Source organism: Gekko japonicus, unplaced genomic scaffold, assembly GCF_001447785.1.
Source record: "Gekko japonicus isolate JY-2015 unplaced genomic scaffold, Gekko_japonicus_V1.1 scaffold1802, whole genome shotgun sequence".
In the NCBI taxonomy this organism is placed as follows: Eukaryota; Metazoa; Chordata; class Lepidosauria; order Squamata; family Gekkonidae; genus Gekko; species Gekko japonicus.
This window is the reverse complement of record NW_015176027.1, coordinates 270,346-284,378: the sequence shown is the minus strand read 5'-3', so window position 1 is coordinate 284,378 and position 14,033 is coordinate 270,346. Positions and strand designations below refer to the sequence as shown.

General features: G+C 48.5%; 1 protein-coding gene across 1 annotated transcript in view; it reads left to right on the top strand.

The window, feature by feature from the left end:
- CD34 (CD34 molecule) overlaps positions 1–14,033 on the top strand; it is a 59,869-nt gene that overhangs the window by 39,584 nt on the left and 6,252 nt on the right. Inside the window, exons 5-6 of the mRNA XM_015426610.1 lie at positions 10,013–10,148; positions 11,381–11,430. Coding sequence (XP_015282096.1) covers positions 10,013–10,148; positions 11,381–11,430 — 186 coding nt within the window. The remainder of the gene's footprint in view (positions 1–10,012; positions 10,149–11,380; positions 11,431–14,033) is intronic.

Genomic DNA, 14,033 nt, shown 5'->3' with positions numbered 1-14,033 from the left:
AGATGTGTTCTGGGACTGGAATGACAGGCCCCAGAGTGGAATAACAGCCCCAGGGTGTCCCAGACCACTCCTACTACCCCCAAGGGCTGTCATTCCACTCTGGGGCCTGTCATTCCAGTTCCAGAACACTCCTACTACCCCCAGGAGCTGTCATTCCACTCTGGGGCCTGTCATTCTAGTCACAGAACACTACTGCTACCCCCAGGGGCTGACATTCCACTCTGGGGCCTGTCATTCCATTCCCAGAATACTGCTGCTACCCCTAGGGGCTGTCATTCTACTCTGGGGCCTGTCATTCCAGTCCCAGAACACTTCTGTTACTCCTAGGGGCTGTTATTCCAGTCCCAGAGTAGTCTGTTTGGGCCCAGAGACCCAGTTTCAACTCCCCACTCTGCCATGGGTTGCTGGGTGAGCCTGGGCCAGTCACAGCCTCAGCCTAACCTCCCTCACGGAATTCTTGCAAGGAGAAGATTGGGGGGGGGGGCATAACATAAGCTGCTTTGGATCCCTCTTGGGTGGGGGGAAAGGCAGGGCATAAGTGAATAATAATAAATAATTTCCACTGAATCTGATCTGAGGCAAGGTTCAAACTTATAGCCAGAGAATGAACAGCAAATTAACATGCAACATAGGTTTGTCAAGTCCTCGCTGTATGTAGAGCAGGGAACCCCAGCGCTGCTTCAGGAGTCTGTGCATGCACGCGCGCTGCAACCACATCACCTGGAAGTGATGCAACCACGTCGGGCACACCGGGGGCGGGGCCACAAGCATCCGAGAGAAAACCATAGAGTTTTCCCTCGGATGACTGCAGCCCCGCCCCCAACGCGCCCGACGTGACTGCATCACTTCCGGGTGACATGCTGATGCCAGGCACGTTGCGTGCTTTGGGGGTGGGGTTCCCCCCAGGGCCCGATCCGCTGGCGGCAGGTAATGGGTCTCTCGGGCGGGGGTTTCCCCGCCCCCCGGGGGGACTTGGCAAACCTAATGCAACATGATGCAGATCAAGATGTGCAAAGTGGGAAGCTGTGGGAAGTGACTGGGAATCTTCATTCCCTCCTGTCAGGTGGGGAGGGCACTTACCATTACCTCCCCCTACAAAAAATGCTGTTATTTCAGCAGATATCCTAATATTCCTTGCATACATTCAGTATTCTAATATACTGTTCTGAAAAAAGAAATACACTAAAATGCATTCAAATACAGAGGATTTATAGTCCTTCTTGTTGAGAATACATATGTGAGGACTATAATATGTGAGGAATATAGATCAATTAGTGTGTGATTGATTATGTGCTTTGCATTATGTATAATGGGACTTAGTACTGGCTTTAGGTATAATGGTGTTTAGTACTGAAACATTTTTGTGCAATAAACCACTTGTATTTATTATTTAGTTATTATTTAGAAGTTATTATTTAGTTATTATTTAAAAGTATGAGCATGGCATGGCAGTACCACACAATCATGTAATGGCATGCCCCCTGAGAAAAACATTCCCCCCCAAGCAAAACGTTAGCTACAGGGCTGCCCTGAGGCAAGGCGCCCCCAGAAAACTGCTTCTGGAAGAGTTGTCCAACAGTGGTTTCAGACAGTACAGAGCTACAGGCATCCAGCTCCAGCTGGGGAACCAAGGGAAACACATGTGGAGGGGTTGGGGTGATGTGTGTTCTCTTCAAACTGGGGGCCAGTGGGCAAGCCCCGTTAGTGTTGGTGGACAGACTAGGACACAGCACTTTGGGAGATGTCCGGTGGCTTACAGGCTGTTGCCTTTGGGAACCTCAGGCACCCGGTACAGAAAATTCCTGACAGCAAGACAGGATGGACGGTGAGGTAGGGTGTGCTCCTGATTGGTCCCACATAGGCACACTTTCCAGAGAGCACGTGTTCTCACTGGTAGCCACATTGCCAGAGGGAGGAACACCATTTGGCTGGCATAATGACATGGAGGCATACGCAGAGGGGGACCTGGGAGGATCTCAATGTGGATGGTTGTCAAGTTTCCAAGTGGCAGAATGAAGGGACACTTAGAGGATGACCCACCGAAAAAGATGACCGCACCTATAAATGGTAGGGACGTTTTTGTTGGGCAGACTTGCAGCCCCTTGGACCTAGAGGCCTAGACCAAAGGGAATCAGTTCACCTACACGTTATCCCCTGCCAGAGGGACTCTGTATAGGGGTGACCCAACCCCTCCGCTTTGCCCAAGGGCTGGGGAACACCCGCACAGGGACAGGTGGCACTCCATCCATGGGTCCATTCACCCTTAAATGGTACAGTGATCACCAACCAGGGTGACAAGCATGGGGAAAGTCCCAAGAGGGTGGGGGCATCACTTGCAAGAGGTGGGTGGTGCTCTCTCCCCGGGCTGCACCCTCCACCTTGAAGGCAACATGACTACAGGGTGGGGGGCGTTGCAGGGAACATCCCAGGAGGGGGAGGGCATTGCTCACGCCCGTTAATTGTCTTTATTTTAATCTTTTTGGAAGGGGGTTCCCTGGGCTGGAGAGCATGGGGAGACTGTCGAGAATCAGGTTGGCTGCTGACAGATGTCTCTTCCTGGGTTGCCTGGTGTGGGGAACATCCCAGGAGGGGGAGGGCATTGCTCACGTCTGTTAATTGTTTTATTTTTTAATTTTTTGGGAGGAGGGTTCCCTGGGCTCGAGAGCGCGGGGAGACTTTGAGGGCCAGGATGGCTGCTGATGGATGTCTCTTCCTTGGTTGCCTGGCACGGGAAACATCCCAGGAAGGGGGGGCATCGCTCACATCAGTTAATTATTTAATTTTTTATTTATTGGGGAGGGGGTTCCCTGGGCTGGGGAGTGCGGCGATACTTTGAGGGCCAGGGTAGCTTATGACAGATATCTCTGCTTAGGTTGCCTGGCACGGGGAATGCCCTGAGAGAGGGAGGGCATGGCTCATGTTTGTCAGTGTTTATTTTTTAAGTTAGTTGGGGGGGGTGTTCCTGGCGGGGTTCCTGGGTGGAGGGTTGCACAGAGGAGTTGAGGATATGGGACATGGCAGAGAAACACATGGCTTTGGGTTCCCTGGTGGAGTGTGCTCACCAAGAGGAGGAGGGTGGTTTTCACACATGATGGGTCTTCTTTTGGGTTCCCCTGCCAGGGAAAGCACTGCAAGGAGCAGGAGGAGGATTGTGGTTCATGTTGCCAGTGTTCTGGAGGACAGCAGTGGGCTGGCCGGTGAAGAGACCACAATGAACTGTTAATGTGCCACGGCATGGCATTTCGGTTCCAGTGATCCCAGACCTGCAAGAAACTGCATGCCAAACCCCAGGTGGTAGAAGCCAGAAATGAGAGATCAAAAGAGGATGTGGAAATCCAAAAACAACATATGTGATAAAAAATAACAAAGAGTCAATAAAGATATGTTTGCAAAATCATTTACTGTAGTAATTCTGTAGAAAATAGAAGAATTTTCTACAGAATTACTACAGTAAATGATTTTGCAAATATATATTTTTATGAACCCCAGGTGGTGGCTGGCTGCCACTTTGGCAGCAGGTGGATGATGTGGGAGGCTGCAGTCATGGGAGACAGGGGGAGTACCCTAGAGAAAGGATACTGGCCTAGACCAAAATGAGGTTGCTGAAGGAGAATGTGGCCTCGCACCAGCTCAGCATTTATTGTAGAAACAAGATCACAGGAGGATCTCTCTATGACCAGTAGTCACATTGCCAGCAGGCGGACTGGAGCCAGATGAAGCCATGGACAGCCTAGTGGTGAAACTAGTGGAATGTGTCAAAGAAGATGGCTCAAAAAGGTCTGGCAGGGTTAGCGTGATGTGACATTAAGTTTTCCCTTCTAGCAATCCTGCTTTCAGGGGGTTGGGTGATGACGACCGATGGTGAAACACTTTGAGGTAGTGTTAAGGAGAACCCCTGCTAGGGATGGGCCCAGCAGGACCTCCCCCGTGGGGGGGGAGAAATGTTGAGTAGACATGGAAAGTGGGCCCTGCAGGGAGGGACAGTAAGTTTTCACCTCTAGCAGCCCCGCTTTGGGAGGGTTAGGTGATGACGACCGATGGTGAAACACTTTGTGGTAGTGTTAAGGAGTGCCCCAGCTGGGGACGGGCCCAGCAGGACCTCCCCTGGGGGGAGGAGAGATGTAAGGAGACATGGAAGCCTGTGCCCTGCGGGAAGGGACCTGGGAGTGTGGTCTGACTGCCTGGCTGTGGCGGGCGGTCGGGTGGGGAGTCCAAGCCCCCAGAACAACCACTCCCAGCAGGGGCAGCCTTCCTCCCACCCAGTCACCGACAGACACATCCCATAGGCCATATGCTGGGATAACCTGTGGAGGAAGAGGGGGGGAAGAAGGGGGGGACATGAGGAGGGAAGATGAGAGACCGTGGTCTCAATCCACCCCGTCCAGAACAGGGTTGCCCAGCATGGATAGATTGACCTTCAGAAAGGACAGCTTGTCGACCCTGGTCGGGTCTAGTCAGGATCGATGTGGGCAAAGGATGTCTCCCAGGTGGGAGAACACCTGCTCGCTCTGGACACTATTGGGTGGGCAAAAGAGCAGACTGGTGACCATGCTGGTGAGATCTGGCCATATGGTGGCCTTGTGCACACAGTACTCAAGTGGATCCGAGCTGGTGGGCTCGGGGGGCTTGGGCAGGAACTCGCAGACCATCACCTTGGCAGAATCCTCCACCATCACATGCCTGGCACCCACACCAGTGCTCCGTACCTCCCACCTCACAATGGACGTCTAGAACTCCTGGTTCTCATTCTGTCTCTGCTCAGTTCTGGGGGCCCACTCTCTGTCTACGAGCTCACCCTCCTCGCTGTCCCTACCTCCCCCTCTTCTGGCTCTCCCTGCTCCTCCCCCCTCCTTCCTGGCCCCCCTCCTCCTTCTCCTTCTCCTCCACCTCGTCATCTCCCATGTCCCTCAGCTGTCTCTGGCCCCAGCCACGGTGTTGAAACACCTGCACCTGATAACACAGGTCATGCTTCCACTGATAAAGTTGCGCGCTTCAGAGGGCAATGCTTCCCTTGGGGGTCACACATGCATGCCAGCGTGAATTCCTGCTCCTCGAGGAGCAGATGCAGATGCTGCTTGATGCCATGGCACAACCTGTCGACCAGGGCCCTGACTCAAGGGAGAACCTCGGTTCTCTTGAGGCCTGGCTCCAGCATAGACTCCATCACCCGATCTAGCCCACGAATAAGGGGGATGATTTGCCCAAGGCTGGCCGTGTGGGCACAGAGTACATTTGTGGCATCCTGAAACAGTTTCAGGACACGAGCCATCTGGGACAGGGTCAGCCAATCATTGGAGCTGATGCTCAGCTCCCCCTCCCCCCACTGGATGGACACGGAGGATAGGATGTCCTGGTCCACCATCTTCTGCTCCACCAAATGGGCAACCATGGCATAGGTGGAGTTCCCTTGGGTGCCAATGTCCTGGAGGAGGACGTGCTCCGGCTCAGCCGCCTCACCCTGCCTCTCTCTCAGCAGCCATGAAGCCCTGATGCTTCTTGAGAAGTGACCTGCCAAGCACTGGCGGTTCTCCAGCAGGGAACTGATCTCAGTGGTGCCCTCCCCAGTCGTCGCATTGCTCCCCAGCCCCAGGGCATCCTTCACTGCCAGGTGAATCTTTTGCACCATGCAGACGACGTTTCTGAGTTTGGCTTTTGGGGGCAGCCCTACACATGATTGGGCTGCCATCCGTGACCAGATAGCCACAGGTGATCTGTTTCCCCCAAACCAGTTCTTTAGGCAAATGGCTGTGGAGATATTCACTGTGTGCTCCACATCCATACCCTGAGTATGGAGGAGCACTGCCCTGTAGCTGGACAGAAGCATGCTCATCCCCGCTTCAGGCGGTGGGGCCCCCTGCCCACCCTGAAACTCCTCGGGTTGCCACCAGTGTGTGGTGAGGGAGAGGTAGCCATGGTGCTGGCTGCTCCAAAGGTCGGCCATCAGGTGGACCATTCTCCCTCAAGCCTAGGCTAGCTTGGCTTTCACCAGATACACCGTGAACTGATACATGGTGGGCAACATGCTCATGGTCCTTCGGGAGGGAATGGTGTACCATGGGGCCACACAATGTAGTAGCCCCCAAAAGCCCACATCCTCCACCAGAGAGAAAGGCTGGCTGTCCAGGGCGATCATTCGTCTGATGTGCTGAGTGATCACTTCATGAGCCCTGGCCCTCATCCTCTTTCCAGGTGCTGGGGAGAACCCAACAAGCATGATCTCTTGAAGCGTGGTTTGCCTGGGGGAGGCCATGGGGGAGGCCAGAGGCTTTCAAAGAAGAAACACGAGCCCCACAATCAGTGCCAAGAGAAGTCTGCAAACCTCCCCCAGGTAATGGTTAGAGAGTGGGGTGCCCACTTTCCAGGCCAGAGAGAGAACTCTGAGGTGAGGGACTTCAGCAACCCAGGGAGGTGGGGTGCAGAAAGGGGAGAGGACCCACGGCCTGTGCACAGGAGACTTTGCCAGTGACAGCTCCCCACCCCAGAAGGTGGTTTGAGACTTGGTCGCCAAGGGGCAGGGAGAGAGAGAAAGAACTCTGAGGTGAGGGACTTCAGCAACCCAGGGAGGTGGGGTGCAGAAAGGGGAGAAGACTCACGCCCTGTGCCCAGGGGACTTTGCCAGTGCTAGCTCCCTGCCCCCAAAGGTGGTTTGAGACTTGGTCGCTGAGTGGGGAAGGGTGGAGAGAGAAGGAACTCTGAGGTGATGAACTTCAGCAACCCAGGGAGGCGAGGTGCAGAAAGGGGAGAAGACCCACAGCCTGTGCCTAGGGGACTTTGCCAGTGCCAGCTCCCCACCCCAGAAGGTGGGACGGTCGCCAAGGGATGGGGAGAGAGAGAAGACCCACATCCTGTGCCCAGGGGACTTTGCCAGTGCCAGACCTGGTTGCCGAGGGGCGGGGGGGGGAGAGAGAAGGAACTCTGAGGTGAGACACTTCACCAACCCAGGAAGGCAGGGTGCACAAAGAAGAAAAGACCCACAGCCAGTGCTAAGGGCAGTCACCAATTTCCCCCCGAAAGTAGTTGGATGGTTTGTCGCCAACTGGCCAGGAGAGAGTGGGTGTCCTTTTGGGATGAGCAGAAAAGTCAAACCCCACCACCAGCAGGCAGAGAACACAGAAGGAAACAAGCAACCCCGGAGTCAAACCAAAAACACGTTGTGAAAGCAAAAGAATTCAAGCCCAGTTTCCCATCCCTCGAAGGGAAGAGAGAAAAGGCAGGCAGCTACCAGGCATTGCAGTGGAGAAATGCAGAAAGGGGTAAAACAGCAAGAAAAGGGGAGGGGAGGAGCCCAGTAAATTTTCCCCCCACCTCAGGCCCACCACACACAAAAGGAGCACTACACTGCAAGAGACCACGATGCAAAACAAAGGATGGTCATGTGCCACCTGGGAATATATACACACACCGCTCCCATTTCAAGGGAGAAGGATGGACGTCTCTGATTGGAAATCAAAGATGCCTGTCAACCACAGGTGCCCGGCATTGGTCCCTCAATGGCTGAAAAATCCCACCCACATCCACTTTTCTGCGTGAAATGGCAGGGGTGGGGTTTTTTCTGGTGAAAGTACCCAAACACTTCCAAGCGGAGCATGGGAAGATCAGGCGCTCAAGCTTCCAGACACATGACCTTCAAGCCAGTCTGTCTGAGCCCCCAAAAAGGCAATGTTCAGCCCAGATTTTGGTTCGGGGTCCAGGTCTGTGCCCATCCCCACCTACTATCATGTGACTTGAATGACTCACCCAAGCCCAGCTGCTTGCTACTGTTCAATAACAGTCACAACAGTCAGTTTGGTGTAGTAGTTAGAAGTTCAGATAAGGATCTGGGAGACCTCAGATCAAATCCCCACTCTGTCATGAACCTTGAGTCAATCCCTACTCTGTCATGGACCTTGGGCCAATCACACACACTCAACCAGATCTACTTCAATGCATTATTGTGAGGATAAAATGGAGGAGAAGAGAATGAAGTAAGTGCTTTGGGTCCCCATTGGGACAAAAGTGGAGTATAAGTCCAATAAATAAATGATAACTATAGCTGAAGACTGGGGGCAGATTAAAGGAAGGTTGGTTGGTCAATACGAAGGAGAGAAGAAAGCAAGGAAAGAAGGACAATATGAGGCTGTCAAAAGGAAAGAGGAAATAGTGTGGGGAAGGGGATACAGGGGGAAATAAGTAACTCCTGCCAGTCCTTGCAGGTTCCCCGCTTGTTACAGTCAAATTCAGATGTAACATTTACTCTCTCAAGGGTCACTGGGGTGAATTCTACCCCTCTCCTGCAACTCTAAGGTTTGAAACCTTCCACAAGCCTAGGGAGGCCTTCCTCCAACCTCTTCCATTTAAGGAGGAAGGACCCTGGATAAATGCTCCTTGGAAGATGGTTGGATCCACCCCACTATCTGAAGTGATCCAAAGAACAGAGGTGTCATGTGGGGATGATGTGGACCTCTGCGTGGAGATTCTCCATGTTGAACCTGTCATGGATGTGACTTTCCATTCGTAGCTTATCATGGCTGTCTGTGTGTCAGGGGTCACCAACTTTTTCTATAATGAAAGTTATTTCTGAGTAATGACAAATATTTTGGGCTACCCCATGTTGCCAAATTTTGTTCTATCCTAGAAACAAAATATGAACTAGTAAAGAAAAATCCTATGAAATAAATTTGGGGGGGTTGCTATTTTATTCTGGTTTCCACTGGATTTTAAAAACTATTATTGTAAGTCACCTTTGAACCTAAAGGAAAGGTGGGGTATAAATGTTTTAATACTGAATTACTTGTTGGAGATTCCTGATTTATACAAATCATGAAAAACCATGAAAAACTCAGAATCAGCCTTCTGAGTCATCAAACATGCCCATGCTATAATGTTTTGCTACTTTAGAATATTTATTTTTAGCCCTGTTCTAGCCAAATTTGGCCCTGATCTCAACCCAGAGGACGTGTATATATTGTATTCCAGAAGCTCCATCCTGTTTGAAACACGTTGGCCAAAAGGAGGAAAAAGCTTCACCCTCTGACTTTCTCCCCCATCTCCTCCCACTTAAGAGTCATAATTGTTTGAAAGAAGAGGGTTCACTTTATTTAAATCACTGTGTGGGAAGAATTTTTCCCTTGTGAAACCTGTGATCAAAGCCATCTCAAATGCTCAAGGCATTTCCGAAACAGGAAGCCCAAGCATTTCTTTGTTATTTCCCTCATCCTCTGCCTGGTGACAATGAAGGAGATGATTCTTGTGACTGCAAAACAAAAAGTCTGCCTTTGCCTCATTCAGTTTTCTGGTCTTAAAGGCACTCCTTAAAAGAATTACAATTTTATTGATCAGTTTTGAAAAATCAGACTTCTAACCCAATCATATTTTCAATGGATACCCACAGATGTTAACTGTCTTGACAAATGTTCAGAGTCAAATTCCATCTTTTTGGTGGTTTACCTGCAGCTAAGAAGGCTGATCTTGTTCCCCGATAGTAGCTGCCAAGGTACAAGCCAAGATATGCTTTACCATGGCTAAATCAGTATTCCAAGCTTTCCAGTCCTAATCCATGAAGTACTTCCCTCACTTGTTATAAGAACATAAGAGATGCCAGTGTTGGATCAGACCAAAAAGTGGCAAATTTAGCCACTTCAATAATTATCAATAATTGTTATCAATATTTGTAAACCCAACCCACCCCCAGTCCCCATGATACCCCAATACACACTTAAAACATATTATACCACTGAAATAGAGGTGGGACTCCACTTCTGTGGGGGTCATAGCCAGGAAAATGGCCTGTGTAGTGGTCTGGGGGCTGGGCTGCTGTCCCTTGTTCCTAACAAGTGAATTGTTCTTCAGGAAATGAGATCCACAAGCAATTGGCATTGAGTGGAACTATTGCATCCCTTCATGTTAGAAGGATCTCAAGCACCACAAAACCCTGTGGTAGTCGACTTGCCAACTGATATCTGTATTCTATAATAAAAGCTAGAGAATGTCAGCTTCTTTTTTAATAGCTCCTTTACCCCCTGGCCATTTGTAGGAAGAATTTAAAGAGAAGAAAGGAGACCACTTTAAAAACATGATTTGTGAAAAGAAGTCAAATCAATGTGACATCAAACTGGCAGATTCAGAGTTGAACAAGGACTGCATACTGCTAGTTGAAGTTAACAAGAAAGGTCAGTGGGGATTGTTTACAATTCAGATTATTCAAAATTATTCAGTTTTTTCCTGCATTTTAAGGACTGAGTGTTTTGCCATGATTGGGGAATTTCTGTTTCAGTCTGTTTGGGTTTAAGAGGTTCTTTGTTTCACCCTCAGAGTGGAGGGTGTTGAATTGTTGATCATCAGGTAAAATGTAAGTACTCAACTGACTTTGGAAAGCAAGATGTATGTTCCAGACTGGCTTTTTTTAAACAACTGCTGCTCCTTCTCTGTGGCATCATCTGTGTAACATCTTGCAAAACAAGGCCTTGAAATTCTTATGGTCATGACTATATCAGAACTAGTATCTCATGTTTGGGATATGTTACAATAAATTCCCTAGCTTTAAACTAAACTTGTGTTTGAAGAATATGTGTGTGATGGCTTTGGAAGTTGCCAGCAGATTATTTCTTCCGCTGAGCAGCCCATTCCAGTTGTTATTCCTTGCAAATAACATTAACAGTTCAGCATGGATTGTATTGCACTTTTTTCTGAGTAAAGACCATAAGTATTTTCACACACAGTGCTGAAAGCGTCCATAGTCACTTTGGGATATGATTGTAAACTAGTCTTGCCAACTCTGGGTTGGAAATTCCTGGAGATTTGGAGGTGAAGCTTGGGGACGGTGTGGTTGGGAAGGGGAGTGAGCTCAGCTGGGATGTGATGCCCTAAAAACTCACCCTCTGAAGCTGCCATTTCCTCCTGGGAAACTGATTCCTGCCGTCTGGAGATCAGTTGTAATTCTGGGAGAGCTCCAGCCCCCATCCGGAGTATGGCAACCAGTGTTCCCTCTAAGCTGAGTTAGTGTGAGCTAGCTCACAGTTTTTTAGCCTCTGGCTCACACATTTTTTGTCTTAGCTCAGGAAGGATGGTTCCAGAGCAAAGTAATGTATGCAGTAGACAAATTGCCTGCTCACAACTTTAATGCCAGTAGCTCACAAAGTAGAATTTTTGCTCACAAGACTCCACAGCTTAGAGGGAAGTGAAGACTATAATGCTCACTCACATTACAACTGTTTTCTACATGAACTACAGTCTCACCGTGTGTGAGAGACTCAATAAGAATTTTAATTTTATGTCTGAAAATGTATGGTGCCTTTTCAGCATCTTCCATTTTTTAATTAATGGATACCAACCATATATAACAGATGGATACTAGTTTAGCCATGTAATTAATCCAGCTTTTTGATTGTTTTGGAAACTGCAGGTGCCGACGTACTAGATGCTCTCCTACAGAAACAAACTGCTTTGACACAGGTAATGAACACACATGGGGTACGTGTAGTAAGGAACCACAGTATCCAAAGTATTTTAGAAGTTGCATGAAATGCCTTAGGAGCTATTGTCTGTCAAGGAAGTTGTACAGATGTATGGATCTGACTGGGGTTTTTTATCTGTGCAGGAACCTAACATGAGGGCATTATAATCATAAGCACACACCACTACTGCATGGAAGCCTGGTAGAACAAGCTACAATTCACCATATTTACTCTATTTCATGATTTCCCAAGCTAATGAATAGTAATATAGGGCACCTAGATTTCTGAGGATGCCATTTAAGAAAAACTATTAAATGCAAGAGATTTTCAGGAAGTTTTGCACTGGCACCCTGAAAATCAAGATCTTCCGTGTGGCTGAACATTCAGAATATCTGAAATCAACTACAAGGCATGGATGGCCCAGGTTAGCCCAATCTCATCAGATTTCAGAAGCTACGCAAGGCTGTCCCTGGTTAGTACTTGGATGCAGGGCTCTTTTTGTACAAAAAGCCCAGCAGGAACTCATTAGCATAATAGGCCACACCCAACAGCAGGAACTCATTAGCATATTGGGCCACACCCCTGACAGCACAGCTCATTAGCACATTAGGCCGCACCCACGTGTTACCAGAAGTGTGGTTATCCAGCCACACCCAGGGCCTTTTTTTGTAGTAGGAACTCCTTTGCATGTTAGGCCACACACCCCTAATGTAGCCAATCCTAATGAGTTTCTGCTGTTGGGTGTGGCCTATTATGCTAATGAGTTCCTGCTGGGCGTGGCCAACTTGGAAGCCAGCCGGAACTCCATTCCTGTGCGTTCCTGCCCCAAAATAGCCCTGCTTGGATGGGAGACCACCAAAGAAGTCCAGGGTCTCTACACAGAGGCAGGCAACAGCAAACCTCCTCTGTATGTCTCTTGCTTTAAAAGCCCTACAGGGTTGCCAAAGATTGGTTGCAGTTTGACAGATCTTCCCAGTGGCTTCTTGCTGAACATTCAAAATATTTGAAATCAACTTACAGGCCTACATACATATGTGCTCAGCCATGACACATGCTATACATGTCTGTTCCCCATGTGCTACCTTTCTGTGTGTGTATGAGCCTTTGTATACCAATTATTTATTTAAATGCTTATATCCTCCCATTCCCTCCATTCACAGAGGCTCCAAGTGGTTTGCAAATCATTTTCTCTTTGACTGTATAGGTGGATTATATGAAAATATTTTCAGAGAGAGATACTATGGTACTATGTAATCATCCTTTTTGAGTTCTGCAGTGGAGGTTATTCTTTCTTTTTTTTTACAATGTGATTGTCTGCTGCAGGAGTTTGACCAATTATACGGCTAGGTTTATAACACAGTGTTTTTAATAACAGTCCCCAGTAGTAATTCAGAGCACTTTTTTGGCCCTTGACATCTTCAAAGCATGATAATACATTAATTAATGAATCCTCGTGACTCTCTAGTCAGGCTGCTCTCTGCTTGTAAAGCTGGACTCCAGGCGCCTGTAAAAATAGCACTGAACTGCTAAATGTGCCTGTAGCTGCTGCAGCTGTCTTGCACTAGATCTTGTCATGGATGAAAAGTAACTGTTGGGAATACTTTGAAATTGGGTGTGAGACAAGAAATTGTAAGAACCATGAGGCATTCTGCCCAGATGGGTGTCACCTATGTAGGGTAAATAGTGTCAAGCCCCAGAAAGGAGATTGGGAGAAGTGATTAAACTGCAAAGCATTTAACAGTGTGGAGGTTATTCTTTAAACTGATTTAGGCCGTTTTTAAAAGGACAAAAATGACTCTTAGAATTCTTTACAATTAAAAATTAAGAGAGTATGAAAAAGGTGGGAATCAAAGACAAATGTCATTTGAGTCAGGTGCTTTAATATCGGAAGTAAAACTACACACATTGGGGGATCAGTCTGGTAGTAATTTCAGCTGGTTTTCATGGGAAATATATTTCTGGATGCAATGTTCCCTCCCCCTATTTAAGTGGAATGAAATTCTGGGGGTTGCATATTTCACCTATCCCCCAGATTTAAGAGATATGGGAGAATGGGAGCTTGTTCTACAAGCAATTCAAATTTTCATTTGCAGAGTAAACACAAGGATGTGTAATCTGGGTGTATGGTAGATGGGGTGAGTCTGTTGTTTTACATAAGTGGTGTCTGTGAGCAAGGGAAGCTAAATCATGCGCCCCACCTTATCTCACCATGCTCCATTTCTTTCAGCACTTTTTACCCCCTGGCAAGGGCGTAGACTTTCCAATTTCCCGGGGGGGGGGGCTGGGGCTGGGCCAGAGGCATTGCTAAGTCATTAAAAGAACTGGGATCCAATGACATCATAGGGAGGAGCTAGTGACATCACAGGCCATGGTCACTATCTATAGAGGTGGACCCATGTGGGATTTAGGGATGGGCTCCCCAGAAATTTACGGAGGCCTGGGAACTGCCCTAGCAATGGGCTAACCCCAGGAACAGTTGCCTTCTTAGCACACTGCTTAGAAACTTAGAAAGCCCCACACACACCCCACACTGGAATAAGAACATAATATCAGGCCATACCACATTGCAATTAAGTCCCTACAACTGAATACAGAAATACT